Here is a 27,699-nt window from a genome sequence, read left to right on the forward strand (position 1 = left end):
TTTGCCTCATGAAATTTATTCGTAACTCCTTGAGCTTGCATGCCTCCTTTTGCATAACAACTTGTTTTGTAACAAAGTACTCCCTCCATATAGGAAATAGATGACGTTTTGGACAAGGTTTGAGTTAAACATTGGGAATATAAATCATGAATAAATTTTAATTTATTAAGTTTGAAAAAGTGAGAATTATATCACTATATTTGTCTTAAAAAACACTTTCATAATAAAATACATATATCACTTTTCAACAAATATTTTTATAAAAATAACCAGTTAAAGTTATATTTCGAAGACCGTGTCGCTGTCCTAAACGTTATTTATTTCTTATATAGAGGGAGTATGTGTAAACCATTAGTGCCAGAAAACATTATCGCTTTGTCAAAGATCTCAATTGAAGCCAATGCTGTTGGATAAGTTATCCATGTCTATATCATCACTTTTTCATTGAGTGAAGAGGCTATAGAGACTAAGGCCCCTTTTTTGGCTGAAAGATCATCTACAAACACAAAAACGTGCTTTGGACGTGCACGGCGTTGCTTAAAAATAACTTGTACACATAGCTTGCTGACCACCACCGGCCTTGGACATAGTTTATGGTTAAATATTAGTTGATCAGATTATGTTCAAGCTGGATTATAGATTTATAGTTGTTGCTGCGCACTCATGCTTCTCCTTTTTGAAAATACTACATATACACCCCTGCATATATACCCATATATCCACCAAGATTTCTCCGCATGTAATGCGGATCGACCAAATCATTGGCCACCATGGACCAGACAATTTGTGATCCACATCATGAGCATTGTTGGGTTCCCGAATCAGCGCCGATCCTTCTCAATCTCCCCTTTTATTTTGCTATCGGGGTAGCTAACAAGGCAAATAATCAAATTTGGTTGGCTACAGACATGTAATCCGGGGAATGCATTATTCAATTGCTGTTGCCAGTGCACATGCGGGCAGATTCGCCGCTGCTTTCTTCGTGTCACTGTCGTCTTGTCCTTTTGCATGGCGTCGACCCATCTGCCACGCCGAATGTCCCTGCAGTGCTCACCACTTGACCCTGCAAGTTGCCCCCACGAAGAGACGATGAAACATGCTAGTGTAGTGTGTTTGGAGGCCAGAACGCTTGCAAATCATTGGTCCATCACAAGCACACTAGGCAACGCTAGCTGTTTGTTTGTTATATATATGAATATATATATATATATAATATACAAATAAATACAGTTGGTCCTTGGGAAAATGGGATATAATCTCCTTGAACCCATAAAAAAATGTGTGATTGGGCGCGGCCAAAGGAAAGGGACCAGAACGTGCGGCCACATCCATGGTCCAAGGATATATATGGTCGCCCTGCAGAGCCACATCGTCGTTCACAGCTCTCTCTCTCTCTCTCTCCCTCCCTCTCTTAGCTTTCTTCCATTGCTCCATTAGCCACAGTCGTTTGAAGATTGATCGGCGTGTAGTAGTTCACCATGAGGAAGGTGTGCGCCAACCTAGACCGGGAAGGCGGCCTGGACACCGTGCTAGAGGTGCCGGTCCCGGAGTCCTACCACGAGCCGTCGTCGGGCCGCGGCGGCCGGCGCCGGCGCCGCACGGTCAAGGCCTGGGTGCGGTCGCACATGGACCAGCGCCACCGGCGAGACGGCGCGCCGCCGTCGCGGGCGGACGTGCAGCTCATGCTCGGCGTGATCGGCGCGCCGCTCGTGCCGCAGCCCGTGGAGGCGCGGAAAGCCATGGCCGGACAGGACATCAAGGAGGAGCCCATTGTATGTGACGTGAGCCACATTGATAACACATTAACACTGATGAACGTCGACATGTGTTGATCAACTGATCGCGATGGCTAATAAGACGAAACAAATCTTTCGTTTTACAGGAGGTGTCTAAGGCGAAGTACATCGTGGAGCAGTACGTCGCGGCGGCGGGCGGCGAGCCGGCGCTGAGCGCGGCGACGAGCATGTACGCGATGGGGAAGGTGCGGATGAGCACCGCCAAGGGGCAGAAGGCCAAAACCGGAATAGGCATGGTCAACGGCGGCGAGGTTGCCGGCGGCTTCGTGGTGTGGCAGAAGATGCCGGAGATGTGGTGCCTGGAGATGGTGGTGGCTGGCGGCACCAAGATGAGCGCCGGCAGCGATGGCAAGGTCGCCTGGCGCCAGACGCCCTGGCAGCAGGCCCACGCCTCCCGAGGACCTCCAAGGCCGCTTCGCCGATGCGTTCAGGTACCAATCAATTAATTTTAATTCGGCGATTTCTTTCTCCATCACACACAAAAACAAATCATGATCTTGATCAAAATTAAGATTTAGGCGATGCACTTGGATGCTTCGTCGAAAATGCGTCCATGTGCATCCATGTGCCTCCTAGCTAGCACACCGTAATTAACTCGTCCCTGGCATCATGTGCTGCAGGGTCTTGATCCGAAGTCCACGGCGAACCTCTTCTCGACAGCCACGTGGGTCGGCGAGAAGTGCGTCGACGGCGACGACTGCTTTGTGCTGCGCGTCGACGCCGACCCTCCGGCCCTCCGCTCCCGGAGCAGCGTCGACGTCGAGGTCATCCGCCACGCCGTGTGGGGGTACTTCAGCCAAAGGACGGGGCTGCTGGTCCGCCTCGAGGACAGCCACTTGTTGCGCATCCGCGTGCAGGGCGAGGCCGCCGAGACCGCCCACTGGGAGACCTCCATGGAGTCGTCCATCGGCGACTACCGCCCCGTCGAGGGCATCAACGTCGCCCACGCCGGGCGCACCGTCGTTTCTCTGTCCCGTTTCGGTGGTGGCGGCGCCGCTGCCGCCGACGGCTCCGATGCCGACGGGCGCGGTAGGAGGACGTGCACGTGCATGGAGGAGACGTGGAGCATCGAGGAGGTGGACTTCAACATCATGGGCCTGTCGACCGAGTGCTTCTTGCCTCCCAGAGACATGATGGTACCAGCTTGCAGCTCCAAACCAGTAGAGAAGAAGTATGCCGCCGTTGATCTCAACAGCAAGAAGGACGCTGCAGCGGTTCCTGCAAAGTGTCCGGTAGTTGGAAGTTGCAAGAACAGTGACGGCGGCAGCGTCCGTCCGGCGGCGGCAGCAAGAAAGGCGCTTGTTCCGGCGGCGACTGGACTAGGCTGGTTCGGGCCGGCGAAGGTTGTGGCGGTGGAAACCGTCGAGGCCGCCGATTAATTGTTGTCGTCCAGCGAGGAGGCTGTTTGTATGATGCATGCATAGTTCCGGAGGCGTGTGTTGCGGCGCCCCGTCCGCTAGCAGCAACAGGATTTGTATAGTTTTTCTTTTGCTCTGCATAGTGCATAGTTGGAGGTCAGTTGAGAACCAGCATGGATATTTTCCTCCACTGGAATTCTCTTATTTGCATAGTCTGCAGGAAAGAAAGAATCATATGATCTATGGTAACAATTAGTAATTTTATCCATGAAGGAGTATATTCCCCAGGAATCAGATCGAATTTCCCATCCATTCATCACAAACAATCGGTTTACTCTTTTTTTTTTTGAAAAGAACCAACGGTTTACTTGTTTCTTCGATTACCATGCGTAGCCACTGCGTATAGGTCGGGTGCAGGGAAGCTCCCACCATGACCATGGAGAAGGAAAGGGCCAAAGGGGAGGATGAAGAAAAAACATGGGGTCCTAATTAAGCTCTTAACCTGCATGCATGAGCCACCAGAGATCTTTTGACTGGACATATCATTTAATTTGTTCGATTGGAAGGGTGTCGGAGGCAGACCTCAGAACATCCCTACGAAACGGCCCCGGATCTTCAGAAGATGGGTCCGGGCAACATTGCAGGCGTGCATGGAACCAGCACTACCGAAAATGGCGTGTTTGCCGTGCGGCACAAAGATTGCCGTGTGCAATTTATCGTGCACACGACAAAGATATAACACACGATAAAAGCCATGCTTTGTTGTGCGCTTTCTTTCACACGCTTTTTTTCCACACGGCAAAGCCATGCTGTGTTCTTCTCTCTATTTTTTTTAATCGAGGCCAAACCCCATTTCCATTGCATTAACGGAAATCCAAGTAGTTTACGAAATACAACAGAAAGGGAGAACTAGAAAGGCAAGCAACTAGCTATCCAGACCCCAGACCTGATTCAGGAGAGAAGCCTAGGTAGGACCTCAGACCAAACATTCGGACAGCTTAACAATTCAGAAGCAAAGCTGAAACACTGAGACAACACACTCGCTCAGCCAACGAAAGAACAAAAGCATGATTCTACGACGACGATAGGGTAAGAGACATCTTCAAGCATTACCCCTTCTCTTGGCCTCCTGGTCATCCGCGTCCTGGTCGCCAGTGGATGGGAGTAGCAGTCTTGGCAGATCACGCCGCTGGTTGGCAATCATCTGGCAAGCCACTGACAAGAGAACACTCACACCGTCTTTGATCTGCGCCTGGAACTCTTTGTGCAGAGCTGTTCAGAATTTCAAGAAGGAACAAGCATGACAAAAAGGTTCAGTAGGATGTTTTAGCCATTTATATTCAAAACAAGCTTTGTTTCTAGCTTTCCAGATGGCCCAGCAAATTTCTGCCAGCATAAAAGCATGAATTTGAGGGCTGGTATGAGTCCAATCAGGGCACCAATTCCAGTATTGTCTAAGAGAAGTGGGGATATTGTTGGCATTCAGGGAGATAGCCACAATACTCCAGACTACTCTTGCCATCGGGCAGTCAAAGAAAAGATGTTGAATAGATTCTATGCTTTCACAAAAACGACAAGTGGGGTCTCCTTGCCAATTTCTTTTAATCATATTGTCCTTGGTCAGTAGAGCACCATTCACTACTAGAAAATGGGCCATCGGTCCTGCCAAAGGTACCGGCTGCAACAGCAGCTAGTACCTTTGGCCATCGACCGATCTAGTGGAGGGCAATTGGCATCGGGTGGTGGTTCCAACCGGTTCCAATGCATCACCATAGGAACCGGTCTGAACCACCACCCGATACCAAATGAAGGCGGCGCTAAAGGCACCGGTTTATAGGAATAACCGGTTCCTATGGAAATGAAACGTGGCAGCTGCCAGGAGCTCAGGCCTAAGGCACCGGTTGGTGCCTTGACCCGGTGCTATTGAATTAATTTTAGCACGGGGTCATTGAAATCAACCGGTGCCTTTGGCCGGAGCCTATAAATACCCCAGCCCCTCCCTCTCTCAAGCTGCCGTGAACTCACTGTTCATGGCAGCTGAATGGGGTGAGGGGAGGCGAATTTTTGCTTTTTTTTGAAAAAAAAGGTTAGTTATTTTTCTTTATAACTTAGCAATTAATTTTTAGAAACAGTTATTACTTGATTTAGTTTATATATGTGATAATTATTTTTATTTGTAGCATCTTATTGTAGTTATATACGTTATCAATTTATTTGATATTTGAATACTATCAAATTATTGTATTTATATGTTTTTTCAGTTTTATTTGATAAGTGAATAGCATCTATTTATTATAGTTATATGCATTATCAATTATATAAATATATTGTTATAAATTGGTAGTATGAATGAACTATTTGTACAGTACAATGATGTATATAAATGTATTGTGGACCCAGATGAGTCGGCAATGGATGTACATGGCCGACCGGCATTCAAAGGAGTTCATGGATGGCGTGCATGAATTCATAGAAGCGGCCGAGAAACACAAATATGGTGGTTTCGTTCGTTGTCCATGCAATTTCTGTAAGAATGAGAAGGATTACTCATCATCAAGAACCATCCATAGTCACTTGTTCAATAGTGGTTTCATGCCGAACTACTATGTTTGGACCAAGCATGGAGAAAGAGGAATTGTGCTGGATAATAATGTAGAAGAAGAGGACAGGATTCCTGACTTTGCAGCCAATTATAATTCCTTTTTCAATGACACTTCAATGGATGAGCCTGAAGAAGATACTGAAGGATACGTTGTAGAAGATGATCTTGGTCAGATGCTGCGCGAAGCTGAGGAAGGTTGCGAAACAGAAAAGGAATCGAGAGATCTGAAGCGTATGTTGGAGGACTACAGAATATTATTGTACCCTGATTGCAAACAAGACCAAAAGAAGTTGGGTGCCACATTAGAATTATTGCAATGGAAGGAAACAAATGGTTTGTCTGACAAGGGATTCGAGGAGTTGCTGAAACTTATAAAAAACTTACTCCCTGAGGGTAACACCTTGCCGGAGATAACATACGAGGCAAAAAAAGTTGTTTTTCCCTTTAGGATTAGAGGCACAGAAGATACATGCTTGTCCTAATGACTGCATGCTATATCGAGGTGAGTATGAAAATTTGGATTCATGCCCTGTATGCAACGCATGCCGGTATAAGATCCCTCGAGATGATCCAGGCGATGTTGAGGGGATGCGTGTCAAGAAGAGGGTGCCTTCCAAGGTGATGTGGTATTTTCCTCTAATACCACGTCTGAAACGTTTGTTCATAAACAAAACGAATGCTAAATTGATGCGATGGCACAAAGAAGAACGTAAGCAAGACAATATGTTGAGACACCCCGCTGATGGGTCGCAGTGGAGAAAAGTGGACAGAACATTCCCAACATTTGCAAATGATGCGAGGAATATAAGGTTCGGCTTAAGTACGGATGGCATGAATCCTTTCGGTGAGCAGAGCAGTGGCCATAGTACCTGGCCTATGACACTCTGTATATACAACCTTCCTCCCTAGTTGTGTATGAAGTGGAAATTCATTATGATGCCGTTGCTTATCCCCGGCCCGAAGCAACCCGGTAACAATATAGATGTGTATCTGAAACCACTGATTGAGGATCTTCTATTGTTGTGGAAAGATGAGGGTGTTCGTATGTGGGATGCGCACGCAGATGATCATTTTAACCTGTGTGCATTGCTTTTCGTAACCACCAACGATTGGCCAGCACTAAGTAACCTCTCCGGACAATCCAATAAGAGTTATAGGGCATGCACCCATTGTTTAGAAGAAACCGACAGCATGTACCTCAAGCACTGTAGGAAGATCGTGTATATGGGTCATCGTCGATTTCTTCCGATCAAGCACCCATTAAGGAGGAGGCATGCTCACTACGATGGAAAGGCAGATCATCGTACCAAGCCTAGGCACCGTTGTGGGAAAATGGTGTTTGAAATGGTCAAAGATATAAAAGTAGTATTCGGAAAAGGACCCAACAGCAGATCAGTGCAGAGTGATGACGGACGTGCACCTATGTGGAAGAAGAAGAGTATTTTTTGGGAGTTACCTTATTGGGAAGTCTTAGACGTCCGCTACACAATTGATGTGATGCACCTAACAAAAAATCTTTGTGTGAACCTTCTAGGCTTCCTTGGTGTCTACGGTAAGCCAAAGGATACATTGGAAGCGCGGCAAGATCTTCAACGTATGAAACAACAGGCCGCCCTATATCCAGAAAAAAGGGATAAAGGACGTCATTATCTAGGTCCTGCGTGCTACACTCTTAGTAAGGAAGAGAAGCAAAGTATGTTCGACTGTTTGAACAATATCAAGGTCCCATCAGGCTACTCTTCGAATATAAAGAGGCTACTGAACTTGAAAGAGAAGAAATTCGCACACGTAAAGTCCCATGACTGTCACGTGTTGATGACGCAATTGATTCCAGTTGCACTTAGATGTATTCTACCAGCTAATGTTCGAGCAACAATCATAAAGCTATGCGCATTTCTCAACACAATTTCTCAGAAGGCAATCGATCCATCGAGTTTAAGCAGGCTACAAGAGGATGTTGTCCAAAGTTTAGTCAGTCTTGAAATGATATTTCGTCCATCATTCTTCAATATTATGACGCATCTTCTAGTTCACCTGGTCAAAGAGATTGGTATTCTCGGTCCTGTTTTCCTTCATAATATGTTCCCTTTTGAACGATACTTTGCAGTCCTAAAGAAATACGTTCGTAATCGGGCTCGTCCAGAAGGAAGCATTGCGAAGGGTTACGTCACAGAGGAGGTCATTGAATTTTGTGTTGACTATGTGGAAGAACTCTGCCCAATTGGGATTCCAGTATCACATCATGAGGGGCGGCTGATTGGAAAGGGAACACTTGGAAGAAAATCAGTAAATGCCATAGATCATGCCACGTTGAGCAAAGCACATCTCACAGTTCTGCAACAATCAGCCTTGGTGGCTCCATACATGGAGGAGCACATGCAAACTATGCAAAGTATATACCCTTTGAAGTCTGAGACATGGATTACAAAACATCATAACGATACATTCGCCACCTGGTTGCAAAAGGAAGTCATGGCCAACGATCAAATTCATGAGCAGCTAGCTTGGCTGGCCAGGGGTCCGGCAAATTCAATCCTGATGTACCAAGGATATGAAATTAATGGTTACACATTTTATACAAGAGCCCAAGATAACAAGAGCACCAATCAAAATAGTGGTGTCCGTATAGATGCCACCGACTCTAGTGGCCAAACGAACTCATATTTTGGTTACATTGAAGAGATATGGGAACTCGACTATGGGCCGTTGTAGATACCTCTATTTCGTTGTCAATGGGTTAAACTCACAGGAAAAGGTGTCGATATCGATGAGTACGGATTGACAATGGTAGACCTCAAAGAGCTTGGCTATCGAGACGAACCATTCGTCCTAGCTAAAGATGTCACTCAAGTTTTCTATGTGCAGGACATGTCTAGCAAAACGAGAAATTACAAGTCCAGGAATAAATCAAGTTTTGTAGGTGCCGGAGATAAGGCAAAGCGCCATATTGTTCTGGCAGGAAAAAGAAAAATTGTGGGAGTCGACGATGTCACAGATGAAGAAGAATACAATAAGGTTGAAGATATGACTCCGTTCGTAGTGGAGGTTGACACAAGTATTCTTTTAGCCGAAGAGGAGGCTCCGTACGCACATCATGATCATAATGAAGGGACGATTGTAAAGCGAACCATTGTTAATATTCTCTTAGTTGAATGATTATGTCTTGTAATATATTCTGTGAACATTATTAGATTTCTTATGCAATGAATTGATTTATTGGACAATTAAATGATTTATTATGCAATTAAAATGATTAGTTATGCACCTAAATGATTTATCATGTAGTATTTAGAATTATTTTGCATTTAAATAATTTATTATGCAATTATTTGATTTATTATGTAATTAAAATAATTAGTTACGCATCTAAATGATTTATTATGTAGTAATTAAAATTATTGTGCATTTAAACGATTCATTATTGTGCACCTAAAACCATAGTTAATATTTTCTTAGTTTAATGATTTACTAGGCAGTTAATAAATTTATTGAGCAAATAACAAATTTATTAGACAATTATTTTAACTATTAGACAATTATTTTAATTGTTAGATAATTATCAGATTTTCTAGGCAATTATCAGATTTATTATGCAAATATCAGATTTATTATGAATTATGAGGCAATTAATAGATTTACAAGAGAAACAGAAAAGGGAAAAGAAAAGAGAACCTTTGGTACCGGTTGGATTTTCCAACCGGTACCTTAGAGTTCTATTTGGGTAAAAAAAAAGTGGGGCGTTGCGCGAGAGTCGAACAGTGGCCGCGGAGCCCAAATTACCGAGCGTTACCATTGAGATACTGAAGAATTCCGTTCAAACTGGGTCAAATATTTGTGAAAAGTGAACTTTAAATGGCCTAAGGTACCGGTTTTGGATATCCACCCGGTACCATACGGTCTTTTCATTTCCCGCCCATTGGGCCCTTAGGCACCGGTTGTGCGGAGACCCGGTACCCAAGGCCTCGCCTAAGGCACCGGTTGGAGATACAACCGGTACCTAAGGCCTACATAGGTACCGGTTGAATTTTTGACCCGGTACCCTTGGCCAAGGGTATAAATTCGTTACCTTCTTCCTCCATTCTCCACTGCTCACCAGTGCACTCCTCCGGTCGACCGCCGCCGCCCTCCATCTCCGCGCGCGCACCGTCGCATAGTCCGCGCGCACCACCGCTTCTCCTCTGCGCTCGGCCCGTTGCGTCGTCCGCCCGCTTCTCCCCCGCAACGCCACCTCCGCGAGCTCCGCCGCGCATGCCGCCGCTGGACCTCGACGCCGTCGACCCTGCACAGCCTCCCCACTTGAATCCAAGTCTCAGTGAGCAACCCTCTCTACCCCCTGCACTCACGTACGCGTTTGAACCCACGCTCTTGCCCAGAACCGCCGGAACCCGTGCGCGCCGGCGAGCCCCGTCAAGCAGAGCCGCCCCTCGCCGTGGCAAGGCTTGGCCAAACCCTAATCCGCTGCCCCATTTGCCCAGACGAGTTCGCCGTCGCACGAACTCACTCCCAGGACAAGCCCCGCTCATCTAGACCCCCGGAGGACCGAGTTCGGCCATCTCCGGTGAGCCCCGCTCCGCGCCGCCGCGGACAGAGCCACCGCCGGGCGAGCGCCGCCACTCCCGCGCGCGGAGTAGGTTCGGGCCGTCCAATCGGCAACGGACGCGCCAGATTAGACCCAGCGTAACGCTTGGCTGGTCTTTTTGCTAAAGAGCCCTCGGGTTGTTCCCGAATTAACCCGCGGTCCACACTGCAGTTCAAAAATTCCAGAGAGGCCCTTTTTCTTCTGTTTAGGACCATAGGCTTTCTAGGTTTTGAACCCGCTGTCCAGCCCTCTTTTTTTTCAATCTAGTCCTCAAATCTAAGGTTTAATTATGATCTAGCCCCTGGTTTCTTGCAAATAAGCCCTTAGAACCTTGTTTTAGCCATATCTTTAACATTTTGACTCATGTATTTAGTTATTAGAGAGACTTTATTAGAGAGACTTGTATTTAGCTATATCTTTAACATTTTGACCCATGTTTCATCTTGAAAATAGTGTACAATGTTTTCATTATATATATTATATAATTTAGTTATATAATTTAGTTATTAGAGAGACTTTATTTAATCATGTATTTAAATAGAGAGTGAATAATGCTTGTATTTATGTATTTATCATGTATTTCTGTAACTCATGTATTTATTATGTAACTCGTGTAACGACGACGAGTAACGACGACGAGTAACGACGATGAGTAATTTTGTATTCGCTCTCTAACTCACGCATTCGCCATCCCTCGACCCTCAACTCTAGACCTCGACCCTCAACCCCGTTCCTCGACCCGGTTCCTCGACCCTCAACTCTCAACCCCGTTCCTCGACCCGGTTCCTCGACCTCGTTCCACGACACACACACACAGTCTAATACAATCTACACACACACACACACACAGTCTAATACACTCTAACACACACACACACACACTCTCTCTCTCTAACACACTCTAAGACAATTGTATAAAGTATCGACCCTCGAGACACACACACACTCACACTAACACACACACACACACACTAACTCTCTCTCTCTCTCTTTCTCTGTCCCTCTAACATACACACACACACTCTCTCTCTCTCTCAAACACGCATATTAATTCAAAAAATTGAATTCTCCTGCTTCATTTAAGGATGGACACATACTCTAACACATTTTTACGGTTTCGGTTAAGGATGGACCCCTTCGGTATGAGCAGGCCACCGGGCAATACATGTTGGACGCAATAAACGAAGATACGAGGGCCAACACCACCCAGCCAATCACTGAAGAAGATGCTCGGACAACTGATTTGTTCCTGAATATGTCTAGAGATGCCGATGAAGAAGATGATGACTTTTCACCGCCGCCCAATCAACAGCAGCATGTTCCAATATGAATCTTAAAACTATATGCATGGTGACTTCGATAGATTAGTTTTGCGATTAACATATCTTTTCTGTAATTTAGTCGACCTCCGCATCGACTTCGTTGAGCCAGTCAAAAGGGAGACGCCGGCCAACCAAGAAAATGGAGGGAAGACAGGTCGTCACAGAAGTGGACGCAAAGGGCTGTCCAAGTGCTCCAGAGGATGCTAGCACAAAATTTGTCAACCAATGTGGGGTTATTGTTCGGGCAAGAATTCCGATCACCACAAGACTATGGAAAACAACCAAACCCGAAGAACAGCAACACGCCGTGCCTGCATATCAGAAGGAAATGCTATGGGTAGAACTCAAGGATATGTTCACTCTTTCTGAAGGAGTTGACCAAGAATTTGTGAAGAAATGTGCCTTGAGAAAGATGGCCCTTGCCTTTGCAACTTTCAAGAAGAAGTTGTACACTAATTACATCAAGAAGGATAAGGAGCCGAACTGGGACTATTTTCCTCAGGTTAAACCATACTGGGAGGAGTTCAAACAATACAAACTATCAGAGGAAGCCCAAAAAAAATCTGAACAAGCCATGGTGAATGCAGCAAATAAGAAGTACAGCCACTACCTTGGGGCTTCCGGGTACAAGAAGTCAGTTAAAAAATGGCAGAAGATGGAGCAGGACCTTATAGATAGAGGCATCAGGCCGACGACTTGGGATTGGCCAGATAGATCCAAGTGGTGGTTATTTGCTAATGGCGTGACACTAAACTAGTTGGATGGAAGTTTGGTCGTGCCCGAGCATTTGCAAGAAGTGTCCCGCGATCTAGTCGCTGCAATAGATGAGACTCAACAAGGAACATTCCATCCTCAAAGGGAGAATGATGAGCTGACAAGGGCATTAAAGAATCTGGAATACCCTGGACGAGCCTGCGGCATCGGCGTGGTCCCATGGAAAGTTGCTTGGGCCGGAGATCCCTCTTACAAGACTCACCGAAAGAGCAGAGCCGAACAGGAAGAGAAACTTCGTGCCATAGAAGAAAAGATGAACAAGAAGGTTGCGTCCTTGGAATCTCAGATGGACGCCAGGGTCAATGAGGTGGTGCAGCTAGCTCTGAGCCAAAGGGGCACTGTTGGGTCGCACCCGGATGTTGTGATAAGCCTGGCCTATCAGCGACACAGCAGCTGTGCATCCACAGCGGCGCCCGACGTACAAGCGGAAAAGCAACCCCAGATTGAGCCAACGGCGGTAGATGACCAGAGGTATCCAGTGGATGATGTCACCATGCCGACACCGTGCGAGCTTCATGTGCGAGCAAGAAATATATCCATTCTTGTCGCATACGGGTCAGCCCTGCCCCTGAATCCTTCTACTACAATTCATGGAAGGCCGATACCCCCTGGCTACACCTCCGTCATAGTCGAGCAGATAGTTGGAAACAATGAGGATCTTGAGCTTGACTTCGTTGGAGGGGATGGAGAGAAGACATTGGGAGATGCACTGCACGGGGTCGTTCTATGGCGCAAGGCCGACATCAAACTTACTGCAAGCACAACGGCTCCCGTGTAGACTGATCACCCATCTCCACGGCCTACCTCACCGCCGTCCCCACTGCCACCTCCTTCACCACCGTCTCCGCCGGCGCAAAGGGCCACGAGTACTCCAGCTCCTCCTGCACCAGAAAAGGGAAAGAAAAATATAGCATCCCTCCCAGCGGCTGGACCCTCAAAGAAGAAGCAGAAAACGGTCGAAAGACAATTAACCTACGAGAAAACCGCTGAGGAGTTGGAAGAGGAGACTGCTCGATATATAAAAGAACAATTGAAGCCTAAAGTCCCCCCGCCGAGGGAAAAGGTACCTCTAGAACTAGGGAAAAAGCTTCTCGCAAACCTAGACAACCCACCAAAACCGAAAAGCTTACCCTCGAACTATGATCGTACTCTGACAAAGGCACACAAGGTGAGAAATCTGAAGAAAAAATGTGGCAAGACCATTCCTCAGCTTGGCACACAACAAAAAGAACTCGAGCCCCTCCGGGTGCCAGGGTTGCTACTCCTACACCCGACGGACGTACAACTCCAGGCGGACCTACAGGCCGCAATATTTCTTTCTGAAACTGGATTAACGCTAGAGGAGGCAACGGGGCATGTGGAGGCAAAAATCCCTGTCGCTCGCGCTATTACTCTATTCCAGCATGGAAAACCTTTTGTCACTGAGGAAGACGAGAAAAGTCTAGGCACACAGATGTTCAATTTGCATAGATGGTACCTGCGAATGGCGAAAGACGAAGGGAAAATGTTTGGAGTCAAGTGTCGTGACCATGATTTCTTCTGCGGGGAGGACGACTTCTGGGTGTACTTCCAAAATTTATATCACATTTACCATCGACAAGCCCTCGATGCCTCTATCATCACAATTTGGGTTTTGTAAGTATCACTTACCTCTACATTAATACTTTTTGTTAACAAGAACATAATTATATGTGTGCATTATAAAATTTCTATTGCATCGTTTAGACAGGAGACCCAAAGAAGCCGAAAACATGGATGGCACCATCAGATCGGCTTCATGTCTCCTTTGCTAGTCAACCAGAAATTGATCAACGAAAGTTACAAGGAAACATGCCAAAACATGTACGATTCATTGACTAGGCAAAGTTACAAATCCTATATATTCATACCATACAACTTTGGGTAAGCCTTGATCGACTCAAACCTCTATTATATTACTAAATAAATACTAAGTTGTCTAATACATTTATGTATATATCCTATCTATATCTGCAGTTATCATTGGATTTTACTCATACTTTCCGTAGAGACCGGCAATCTTATAGTCTTTGACTCAATGAGAAATCCAAAGTCCACAATCCAACATATCATAGACCCATTGAACAGGTAAGTTCAGTTTGCACAATCAAATCCTTTTTCTGTTAATAACAATTCCTGAATATCAAACTTAACTTTGAGCGCAGGGTTTGGAAAAAATTTGTGAAAAAATAACAAAGGACGTGGTCAATGGAGGCCCGAACTGAACGTTAACATGGATTATCTGGTATGTTCATTCATAAAGATTTGTCTAGTTAAGTATATAATCCCAAATTGTTCTAAATTTAGTAATTTATTTGCTTCTCCTTAAGTGTGCGAGACAACAACAAGGAAATGATTGGTGCGGGTACTACGTATGTGACTACTTGCACATCATGACTCCATGCGGGAAGGCTACTGATGAAGAAACGAGAGTACGTCCAAACCGTTCACTAGTATATTTTCATAATTGTACTAACACACATAATGTTAATGCTTTTTTCCTAAATGATAGATGTCTCAAATGGGGGATGAATGTTACTCTACTGATCGGATCAATGCCGTGTGCGAGCAGCTCGCCGGATTCATTTTGAACGAGATATTGGATCCTAGAGGCGAGTTCTACCACGACGGTCACATCTATAGAGGACTTCCGTCGACCTCCTGAGGGGACTAGTAGTTGGACGGCTAACATGACTTGTACATTTGTAAATATTTTTAAACATTATGCCTTGATGTTTGTAACTTTGTAAATATATTAGTTCGTCTAATTAGCTTAATTATATGCTCGCATTTCACTTTTAGTTAGTTTCAAATATTCTCTGAAAACGAACACGAACGACCAATGAACGTAGAGTACTGTAGAGCTTGAGTGCGTTTAGCAATTATAAAAGAATAAATAGTAATAAATATAACAAACAAAATTGGATTTGGGAAAAAAGGGAAAAGTTCATTGGTACCGGTTGGAAATACCAACCGGTACCAAAGGGGCTGCCACCTTACGTCAGCGTGGCAGCCTCTTTGGTACCGGCTGGTATTTCCAACCAGTACCAATGGAAGCCTAAGGCACCGGTTGAAAAACCCAGTGTCTTAAGTCGAGGCCATTGGTCGCGGTTGCGGGGCACCGGTTGGGAAACCGGTGCCTTTGGCCCTTCTCAGCCGGTGCCCAAGGCCCGTTTTCTAGTAGTGATTCTCCATTAGCCATAAGAAGATCTTGATTTTGTAGGGCAATTTGGCTTTCCATATTCTATCAAAAGCATCACCAACATTGTTGATCGTCAGCCGACCATATGTACTTTTAACGGTAAACACACCTTTAGATGACCACTTCCAGGAAATCACATCAGGTTTCATGAAAACAGGAAAAGAGAAGACTTTTCGTTTCACATCCTCCCATTGCTCTCGTAAAATAGAGGGAAGCCATCTTCTAAAAGAGGTTGAACCTCTAAGTTCAATGAATTTCTTCACAGTCACCAGTTTTGTGTCACTGAACTCGAATAAGGTGGGATAAAGTATACAAAGAGGTTTGTCATTCAACCAGCAATCCAGCCAAAATAGAGTTTTTGAACCGTCACACACCTTAATTTTCCTGCCAGGCAAATAAATATATCTAACTTTCATTAGGTCTTTCCATACAGGGGAGTCATCAAGATGAGGTTTAACCGTGCTAATCAGCCCGCTTTTAATGTACTTGGCCTTTATTATCCTTTGCCAAATGCCATCTTCATTCTCCAATCTCCACTACCATTTGCTAAGAAGGCTGAGATTCATTTTTCTAGTGTCTTTCAAGCCAAGTCCACTCTTTTTCATGCTTTTACATAAGGAATCCCGTTTTACAAGATGATATTTCTTTTTGACCCCACCCCCTTGCCAGAAGAAGGATCTTCTTTGTTTGTCAAGGGCATCAATGATTATTTTTGGCAGTAGGTACATTGACAAATGATAAATGAAAGTGCTGGATAGGGAAGAGTTGATAAGGGTGGCTCTCCCCGCAATGGACATGGAATTCCCCTTCCAAGTGTCTAGTTTTTTATTATTCTTTTCAACCAGGGGACCCAATCAGCTATATGTAGTCTAGTAGGACTTACAGGGACACCCAGATATTTGATAGAGAACTTTCCCACTTGGCATTTGAATAAATAAAAAAATTGTTTCTCCATATCAGCATCTCCATTGATCATCACAATCTCACTTTTTGAGAAGTTGAGGCCGGACATAATTTCATATATATAAAGCAAGAGTTTCATGTTCCTGGCCCCTTCCATGACATTTTCTAAGCAAATTATTGTGTCATCAACGTATTATAGCATAGCTACCCCATTATCAATCAAGTTACTTGCCAACCCAGCAACTAAACCATTCCTTTGAGTTTGTTTAATCATTCTTGTAACACAATCAGCTACAAAATTAAAAAAGGATATGAGCGAGTGGGTCTCCCTGTCTTACACGTTTATGGCTCACAAAATATGGGCCAATCTGATTGTTCATTTTCACACTAATTGTCACACCAGAGATTATTACTTGTTTAATCCAGCCACACCACACTTCATTAAAACCTCTTTGTTTCATGCTATTAAAAAGGAAAGCACAATCCACTTTGTCATAGGCTTTTTCGAAACCAAGTTTTTGGATCAATCCAGTTTTTCTTTTTCTTTTAGTTTCATGCATCACCTCATGCAAGGCTAAGACCCTAGTCTTTCTCATTATGTTCCTCCCTTTCATAATGGTTGTTTGTTCCTAAGCTTTTCAACATAAGGGGCAATTCTTATAGTCAGGACCTTAGTTATCCATTTGTAGAGGCAGTTCAAAAGGCAGATAGGACGAAATTCGTGCATTTTATCCGCATCAGCTATTTTTGGCAGGAGAGTGATGATTCCATAGTTGATTCTGCTAACATCTAGCTTTCCTTTGTTAGTCATCAAACATCTCACTATATCCTGTTTCACAATCTCCCAGCAATTCTGAAAAAGCTCAATGGGTATGTTATCAGGCCCAATAGCTTTGTTATGTTCCATTTGGAACAAGGCAACTTTGATTTCAAATATAGAGAAAGGTGAGAAAGGTCTACACAGAATTTCATTATCTGTAGTGGAAAGTTTTGTAACATCATCCCAAAAGGATTGTTCCAGGGGAATCACATTGTTGTTAGCAGGACTAAATAAGTTTTTATAGTATTGAGTAGCATGTTCCAGTAGCATTTTATCCCCTACCACAACATATCACCATCATGCAGGTAAAAGACGGTATTCTTCCTTTTCCTACCATTCGCTATTCAATGAAAGAGTCAGTGTTATTATCTCCTTTATGCAACCAAGTATAGTTCCTCCTCTTCCAGGAAATTCATCAGTTCACTTTTCAAATCAGCTCTTCACATTAGTTGGCTACTTGGAAGGGATCCAGATTCTTCATTGATTTCCATGCTATGTAATTCATCTTGAATCAATTGTTTCTTTTTCCTTCTTGCATCTTGTTTGATCTTTTAAATTATTGTTTGAACTTTTTTAGTTTCATTTGGATCCTGCTAAATGCTGATTCAGCATGATAGGGTCCAAATGCCCTCCACCTTGGGCTTAAAGTCAATATGGGAGAGCCAGGACAGTTCAAATATAAAAGAGAGATGGCTAAGAGGCTGACTAGCATCTGTGTAAAATGATCAAAGGATTATGATCAAATACCTTTGTAGGTAGTTTATTGATCAGGACTTTTGGAAAAATGTCCTCCCAGTCCTTGCTTATAAGGATTCTGTCTAACTTTTCAACAGTAGGATCACAGTGATTATTAGACCAGGTGAATCTCCCACCCGTCATGTTGACATCAATTAGCTCATATGCAGCAATAATGGTATTGAAGGTGCTAGAATATCTACTTACTTAGAAGGTTTGTTTTTCTCAGAGGGGAATCTAATAATGTTGAAGTCACCACCAATTAAGAACGGTTCCTTATTTCTACTGAAAAAAGTGGCTAGTTCACTAAGGAAAGCATATTTTTTGTCATTTTGTGCAATACCATAAACAGTAATCAAGTTCCATTTAGTCATTTCCTTTTTATCCCACAGGTTCATCTCTCCTTCAAAATAACTACTCACATCAAACCTATCTATGCTGATACCCACCAGAATACCCCCAGACCTTCCATTGGAAGGTGTCCATTTCCAAAGGTAACTTTAGATTGGGTCAATATTTTTAGGAAACCGATCATCAATGTTTGGTTGCATAGTTTCCAACAATCCAATAAAATGAAATCTGTGTTCCATAGTTAGATTTTGAAGAAAAGAGGAGACACATTTTTTCTTGACGCCTCTACAGTTCCACATCAGGCCCTTCATGATTTTTTTCCTATTATTTTTTCGCTTGAGTGAGGGGTGAACGATGGATTCCTTGGTGCTTCCCCTTTAAGCCTTTCCTTAGAGCAGGATTTTCCATGCTCTTATTTCTTTTCCTCGAGCCTGATAAGGTGAGTCTTTTAACAAGTTTTGTTTTTCTTTTTGGTGTGATTTCCAAAGCCTGCTCCAAATCAGAGTATTCCTCAGCAATTTCCTAAATTTTGCTATCCTCATCAACAGGAGTGGGGATAGGATTCTTATTCTTTTCGTCAAGAGAATGTTTGGAATCTTCTAAATCTTTAATAAGATCAATGGCAAAATAATCACAATCACTAAATGAACAACCATCAACTCAGAAATTGAGATAATCTCTTCATTATTTAAAGCAGAGAAAGAGTTTTCAGAGTTGAGATTGGTACCTTCCAGGTTCCTCTTCACACCCATATTCTTGTCTTCAGAATGTCTTTCTGGGGCCTACTGCAGGAGGGATAAAATCAGACGGTTCATCTCCCTGTAGTTCTCGGATGACCACAGCCGACTTCAAATTCTCTTCACCAGTGACTTGAGAGCAGGGAAGCATATCTTTGTTTGCAGTACAGTGTGACAATCCAGGTTTTAGGGGTTAAAAAATAAATTTTTTGTGTTATTTTAAAATTTTAAACCATGATTTCCAGAGCAAGGGTATTTTTGTTATTTTGGAAAAATGCAAAGTCGTTTTTACAAAATAGTTTTGCAAAAGGCAAAATTTCAAAATTTATGAGGGGTTAAAATGATCATTTTGTTTTTCACTTTTACCCTCATAAAAAGATGTAATTATGCTTAAGGCTACCCTTGTAATTTTAAAACTTAAGTGTGTTCTTTTGCATTTTAAAAGATTGACGGATTTGAAAATATTTCAAAATCCTTTGATCTAGTGAAAATTTGCACAACAGGAAAGTTGTAGATTTTAAAAATTTACATAACTTTCATGTTTAACACTTTTTAATTTGAGCCCTAGATCAATGGGAAATTTTACTTTTCAGTTTAACCCCTAGAAGTTTGGAAAATTACAAAACCATCCCTGCCCACAGATCCTTCTTCTTCCTTTGGCTGCCAAAACAGGGGCGCCGCTCCGCCGCCGTCCTCGCCGCCGTTTTAGCCTCATCGCCGGTTTTCCCCGTCGCCTGCTGTCCCGCGCTGCCTCCACGCGTCGCCAACACCCCGGACGCCGCCTCTTCTTCCCTCCGCTGGCCCCCCTGCGCGCACGCCACGCCGCCGCGCCTCGCTACCTCGCTGACCGCCCATTGAATAAGGAGCACCGCCGCACGGATGCATCCCCAGTCTGGAGAAGCTTATCACCTCTCTCGCTCACTTATCTTCTCCCAGCTCGACCTATAAAAACCCAGTTGACCTGCGCTTTCGACACATCCACCGCCGGCCACCATGAGCGCCGCCGCTCGTCGGCCTCGCCGTGGACCCGCTGCTCCATTCACGTCATGCCCAAATCAACCTCCCCAACAGCTTGCCCTCCACCCCAGTGAATCTCTCAGGCACGGCCATTTCCTTCCTACCTCGCCGGTGCGCCACCGCCACGACACCGCGCCGCCGCAGCCCGCCTGCACCCGCGACGAGTCCGCCACCAGCCACCCCGAGCCCCCAAACCACCACCTACAGGTTGCCCTCGACTCCCTCTTGCTCTTCCCTCACTTCCCCCTCCCCGCCGGCTAGCCAGTTCGCCGGAATTTGGCCGGCCAGGAACTCCCCACCGCCGGCCACGGCCAGGGACCTGATTGCTTGAAGTTAAAATCTTTCTAGGGTCTTCTTTGTAAAAAGTCCAGAACCTTTTCTATATTTTTCTTGTGAACTTTGAAAAATCCGAGCAAAATGTAGAAAAATCAGAAAAATGTCAAATTAATTTTGTTGTGTTCCTCTCAACTAGATCTATAACTTTGGTTACTAAAGTTTGTATGAAACTTTATATTGTGTGCTCTAATATAATTGTTAGTAAATGAGTGATTTATTTATATCTTTTTTAACCATAGCTTTGTTATGCTTGATTTTTGAAACCTAGCATCCTTTTTCCATGTTTAGTATTGTGTGAAATTTTTGGCACAAATGCTTGACTTTTGCTTATTATTTCATGTGTTTTATTTTAAATGCTTGAAATTTTATGCTTTATTTATATCTCATGCTCCAATATTGTGTTGTTTGTAATCTTTGGACCATGTGTTGTCCATACTATGAGTAAGACGGTATAAATTATGTAGGCCCAGTACTAGCTTCTAGAATGGGTTCTTAAATATTTTTTATATATGATGCTTGATTCATGTTTATTTGTGATGGCTTGCCCTTTTTTATTTAAAACCCTAGTTGTTGAATTTTTCTTTTGAATTCAAATTATAGATTTGAATTCAACCCACCCCATGTTCCTGAATAGAATTACCCTTTCTTTCTTTTGATTTCAAACCATGCTACTTAGTATAATTAGCTTTGTTATTTTATGGAATTTATTGTGTTCACTTTTACTCTATAAACGATTGCCCAGTAAAGTAACACTTTTAAGCTTGATCTTAAATATTTACTTTATTGGTTTTTAACTCTTTAGTAAAGGTAAGCTATACTTAAGCACTTTACTAATTTCGAGTACTGCATTGCATATAGAAATAATATCGCTAGTCGACGGAACGTACCAACTCATTCAGGAACCAGATGAGGATACTTATGAAGTTCAAGTCAACATTACGGAAGATAATGAAGACCTAAACATGAAACTGAAGTCCGAGAGTGAACTACATGAAGTCCAACCAACATCGCAGAATTAACTGAAGTCCCGAACCCAGATTCGGAAGAACTAAAGCTTACTGACTTTATAGACGCCACTAAAGGCAAGCCCCGGTGCATAATCCCAATATTTTAAATTATAAAATCTATTTACTTGTGCATTTAAGTTATTGGAGTTGAATGAAAACTTTAGATGCATAATTCTAGGTACCTATTGATTGAACACTAGAATCTGAGTTTGAATAACTGCTATGCTAATAGGACCGGTAAAAGTCAAGTGATTGCCTGTCACTCGCGAGCTTTATAGGAATTGACTGTTTACATTTCTGCAGTCACTATAAGAACCGTGGATGAATTGGGTTACAAGTTACATGGTGGAAATCCGTCTGTGCTGATAAATTTGATAAGGCTGTAGTGTGTGGTAGTGTTGATTAAGCGTTTGAAAGTACTAGCCATATGCCGTAAATATGGTACGCGGCAAGCCTAGTAACTGATCGGCCCGGTAAATGGACATACCCCCCACTCTCTCGTAGAAATAGGAAGTTAAAATGAAAGATAAATTATGTTGCAACAACCACGGGTGCAGAGAGGGTCGGGCTCTCTGTAGTCGGGGAGAGTGGCACTGATCCATGAACCAGAATGAGAAGCAAACGGTTGCTTGGGAGTGACTCAATGGTGCTCCAAGCGTGTGTGTTAGGTTTATCTTGCAACGAATTAAATTCGGTTCGAACTATTCCGCCTCTCATGGATATTGAGACTGCTTAATCTCTTTGCCACATAGAGTAAGAAGTGAAACAAAGATGATACTCAATCTTGTTGGATGCAAATTATTTTCTCTACCATGCTTGTATAGATAGGTGCAAACCTAGAATGGTTAATGAATCTAGAATCTGAAAGCTAAAACTTGAAATTAAGGACCTACTCTTTATTGCTTTTCAGTAAAATAAACTCCAGAGCCTTCATAAACCATGCATGTCTAGTTAAAGGGCTATGTTATACCCTTAGATGGGTCAGCCTTGCTGAGTATTAGTATACTCAGTTTTGCTTGTGACTTTGTTTTCAGGTAACTCTTTGGAATGTTTAGTGAGATTGACGTCATGTACGGGCTTCATCATGATATCATATATCGACGCTAGTTATCGTTATCTTTTCCGCTGTTTATAAATTCTGAAGAACTTATCTACTTTCAAATTTCTAAGGTACCCTTTTTGAATCCTCAAACTCAGTTTATAATAACATTTACTATAGAAGTTGGTGTTATAAAATTTATGATTATTGTAATCTCTGGGCTCACCTTCGAGTGAGGTATGTTGTTTCGATCTGAAATACAGTGGTTTTATCAGGATTTTACCCGACAGACTGTCAAATTTCTTCGTTTGAAGTGCGTGTTAACCATTTTAGTAGTAATAGTAATGGTTAATGTACTTAAACCGGATTAATTTTGGCGGTTCTGCCACATACAGGAAGCTAGCTCGTGATGCATGTTCTAGGTTCCTTTGTTCTTTGACAGCATGAAGAGCATCATCTTTGTTACCAAGGACCATATCTTGTATCAGGACCGAAGTCTTTGTTTGCAGGGAAGCATATCTTTGTTCCTGTAGTTCTCGGATGACCACAGCCGACTTCAAATTCTCTTCACCAGTGACTTGAGAGCAGGGAAGCATATCTTTGTTTGCAGTAGAGGCAGCTAGCTCGTGGTGCATGTTGTAGGAGGACTTGAGTTCACAACTAACAGCATCAACTAACTCGGAGCAAGGGGTCTCTCCGTCATCCATAGCCTTCTTGACAAGCATATCAACTTTTTGTATCACTTCCAACTTCTTGATTCTCATATTCTGTTTGTATATCTCCCATGATCAGGGTTATCACAGCTAAAGAAACCTATTAATAGAGAGCTGCTCCCTCCCTCTTGTGTTTAGACTAGAATCCCTGTAGTCATCAAAAGTACCCCATGACATTAGAAGTACCCCATGACATTAGAAGTACCCCATGACAGGTCACCCAAGTCATTTTCCTTCGAAGCACCCTTTCCATTATCAATTTCCAGGGTTTTGTCCTTGTCTCCAAGCCAATCCTGATCTTTAGTAGTACACGTCCTCTTGCTGGGAGCAGATTGTGAACCAGCATAAGGTTTCCTAGCCCATGAGCCCATTCTAGCCTTTGCAACACCAAAAGACCCAGTATCATGCTGAGTTGGGCCAGAATCCATCCTTGCCTTTTTGTGCTGAGATTGATTAGAGGGGTCACCAATCTGCTCACCACTTCTCAAAGGATCATAATCATTTTCACCTTGGTTTTCTTTTTCAAAGAACAAGTCAAAGATTTTCATTCCCAGGGTGCTCTCAGCAACTGTAGGCACATGTGTAATATCCCTGCATGCCAGATTGATTCTCACAAAATCAGACCTGAACCTGTATTTTTCATCAATAGCCAACACTTTATCAACCAACCTACCAATTTTAGCAATGGTTTTAACTGATCTCAAATCCATAGGTATCCCTTTCACCTTGAACCAGGCATGCTGCAGCTCCCCTTTTGCACCTACGGATGAAGTCCATGGTTCTACTATAAACTTGGCATTAGCGTTTCACAGCCCCAGACTTTTGAAGTTGCTATAGAACTGAACCATCTGAGCATCTGGGAGGCGCATGGTAAATTTGTTCTCGGCAATGTGTCTAGCAGACCATCTCCACAATTTGCTACTAATGGTATGCTGAAATTCAGACTCAATTTGCTTGGCAGTCGCGATCCCTTCAATCATAGTGATATGGCAGTGCTTGATTTCTCCCTATGGACTTTGCAATCAATGATCTCATCAATATAGAAGAAACTCTGGTTATCAACCTGTGCTGCACACAATTCAGGGCCAAAGTTCAAAAGAGATTCTCTCTTACAGTCATAGGTGCAGTGATTACTATACCCACAGTTCTCACACGCAATCCTGCGAGTACACTCCTCAGTTCTATGATTCCTCATCCAATTGTTAGTACAACCGTGTACCATCTCAGAAGTATTAGCCTTCCCTTTTCGAGAATTGCTTGTATCTCCTTTCTCAGCCATTTTCCTGGATTCAGCTGAATCTCTTCCAGACCGCATCTCTTCTCTGTGTCGCCACCTGGATTTCTCAACCCTAGAATCATGAGAAACAACAATATCATGGCCTACCTCTTCCGAGGACTTGTCATCATGGCACTCAGGGATCTGACCCTCCTCATCATGATCTTCCTGATGCTATCCATCCGCCTCCTGACGACTGTGACACCCTAGGTGTCTGCATAATAAAACTACATTTATTTCCTGTGCTTCATGTGTGAAATTGTTTGAGCAAGGGCTTATTTTAAAACTTTAAGGACCTTTGTGTAATTATGAATTGTTCCAAGGTCAACTTTATAGTTTTATTTGAATAGGTTGTGTGATTATAGCTTTTGTGGAGGGTTTATTTGAAAATTGTAGTGTAATCATTGCTTGGCAGGAAATCTTTCAATTCAGCCTAGATTTAAAGTGAATTTGCTTTGAAAAAGACAAAAGTCCTTTGAATTCAAATTCTCCTTATGTTTTCAAAAATAACTCTTTAACCTTTGATCAAATAAATTACAAAGTTGTAAATCTTGAAAAGTTGAACAACTTTCATGTTGGCCACTTTTTCATTTGAGCCCTATATTAAAAGTTAGTACTGGTTTACAGTTAGGTCCCTGAAATTTCGGAAATTACAAACTGGTCCTTTCTCTTCCGCCTCCAGCCTGCCTCTCTGCTTCTCCTGTCGCTGCCGCTGTTCAGCGCTATCGCCGCCGTGGAGGGCCAGCCCGGCCACCTCCTGCTTGCAGAACCGCCCCACGCGTCGCGCCCGACCTCCTCCACCGCTTTTTGCCTCGCGCTGGAGCTTCCCCGGCCGTGCCACGCAGCACTATAAATACCCCAGCAATCCGTTCCCCTCGTCCTTTCGCCTTTTCCTCGCTTCCACGCTCCAGAACACCGCCGCCGTCCAAACCGCACGCTGGCGAGCCGAGCTCACCATGGAACTCATAGCTCCGGTCGTCCTCCGCCCGCACTGACCACACCAGCAGCTCCGCCTTGGCCCTGCGAAGCTCACCCACCCCTCCTCCTCGCCCAATCCCCATCGGAACACCCCCGCCGACGTGCGCCTCCGCCGCCGCCTCACTGTCCACCGCCGACCGCCCTCCTCCGACCCTCTCCCGACGCGCCACGGGCACCAAAGGGTGCGGCTCGGTCTCCTCTTTTAGTTCCCCAACATCTCCCTCGCCGCCGGTGACCGGAGTCGCCGGGATCCGCCGCCTCCATCGTTCCCTGTTTTCCCCACCGGCCAGGGACCTCCCTGTTAGAATTCAAGAAACCCCAAGGGGCTGTCTGCGAAGCCCGTGACTCATGTGAATAGTGCCTCTAGGGACTTCTTTGTTATTTTTGTTGTGAACTTTGAAATTCCATAGAAATTCGTAGAAAAATCAGAAAATGGCAAATCTTGATGTTTTGTAATCCTCATGAAGAGATCTTTGTAGTAGAATCATAATATGTTAGGTGTTTCTGGAAAGTTTCTGCTGTGAAAATAGATTTGTGTTACTAGTGCTTATATATTAGTTGTTTTTATCTTTTTCTTAACTAATGATTGAAAACATGTCTTGCTGTGAAATTTTTATGGTGAAATGATCATATGACTATAGTGGTACTATAAAAATTTCGTGGTCAGTACTCAGGTTTAACCATAGCTATGATTTAATGCTTGTTAAGTAATCTTTAATCTTGATAAATAGTTTCCTTGTTTAGAAATTTCTGATAATTTTTTTACGGCCTTGTTTTAGTCTTATGTTACTGTCTGTAAAATTTTAACACCAGTTCATGGCTATAACAGAAGCTAAAAATGAATCTTTTCAACTTTCTGTCAGTTTTGTTTATTTTCTTAGAATAAATTCTGTGTCGATTAAATCTTTAAAAATTTAAAGTAGCTAAGTTAGCTCTGTGTCGACCTCCTGTTAATTTTCTACCTTCTAGTTTGCTCTGGTCTAACTTGTATAATTCAATCTTGTTCTAGGAGTTGTCTGAATAAATATTTTGTCTTCAATAAATGGCTGCATGTTTTGGTATGAAATTTGCAGGATAGCTCTTTCTGTTTACCTTCTGTTTGATGTAATTTTTTCTGAATTTAATACTGTATATGGGCTGAGTTGTTTATTTATTAGCAAACCATGATTTACTTGCTATAGGAAACAACTACCACTTGTTTATGAAGTTAGTAAGCTTCTTTTGTGCCGTTGATCATGATGCCTTGTGTAGTTAGATATGTTAGTTATCTACTTTATAAACGATTGCCCATGTAATACGATTGTTTGCTATTTGTTAGACTACAAATTTATCGTGATATGAGTGTGTTTATAATACTGTTCTTGCATCACGTGTAGATACTTCGGTGTTAACTGACGGGACGTACGAGCTGGTCCCGGATTCTAAAGGAGGTGATCCCAAAGCTCAAGTGAACACTACTTTACTAACTGAAGCCCCGGACCAAAGTTCGGAAGAGCCCAGGGCTGAAATAGTTAGTGACTACCGAGAAGGCAAGCCCCGGACATAACCTATATTTCAAATTATTACCATTTACTGTTATTACTTATTTGTGCATTTACAGTTCTTAGGATTTGAATTGAAACCCTAGATGCATGATCCTAGGAACCTATGTACTGAACACTAGACCTGAGTTCGAATAATTGCTAAGCTTATAGGACCGGTAAAAGTCGAGTGATTGTCTGTCACTCGCGAGCTTTATAGGAATTGCTCGTTTACTTTCTGTTATCAATATAAGGACGACGGACGGGGTTGTGTTCAATATCATGACCTTATGTGAGACCCCGTCTGTGTTGATGAACTTGCTAAGGTCACGGTGTGTGGTAGTGCTGGTTATGTTTTTGAATGTACTAGCCACATGCCGTAAATATGGTACGCAGTAAGCCTAGTAACCGATTGGACCGGGGAGTGGATATACTGACACTCTCTCTTAGATATAGGTTTTTAATTATGTTTATGTTGATCAACACCGCGACTACTAGGGACAAGGTTGGACCTTGGAGCCCTGTAGTCGGGGAGAGTGTTCCTATCCACAAGCCGGAAAGAAAGGCAAACGGTTGTTTGGGAACGACCCGATGTTATTCCAAACGTGTGTGTTAG

The 27,699-nt window shown here is 43.5% G+C and overlaps 1 protein-coding gene across 1 annotated transcript; it reads left to right on the forward strand.

The window, feature by feature from the left end:
• Positions 1–1,478: 1,478 nt before the first annotated feature.
• LOC120701468 lies at positions 1,479–3,390 on the forward strand. The gene is made up of 3 exons (XM_039985502.1): positions 1,479–1,772; positions 1,883–2,227; positions 2,417–3,390. The coding sequence occupies exons 1-3, from the start codon at positions 1,479–1,481 to the stop codon at positions 3,173–3,175; spliced, it is 1,398 nt and encodes a 465-aa protein (XP_039841436.1). The 3' UTR covers positions 3,176–3,390.
• Positions 3,391–27,699: the final 24,309 nt, after the last annotated feature.

Source organism: Panicum virgatum, chromosome 3K (genome assembly GCF_016808335.1).
Source record: "Panicum virgatum strain AP13 chromosome 3K, P.virgatum_v5, whole genome shotgun sequence".
In the NCBI taxonomy this organism is placed as follows: domain Eukaryota; kingdom Viridiplantae; phylum Streptophyta; class Magnoliopsida; order Poales; family Poaceae; genus Panicum; species Panicum virgatum.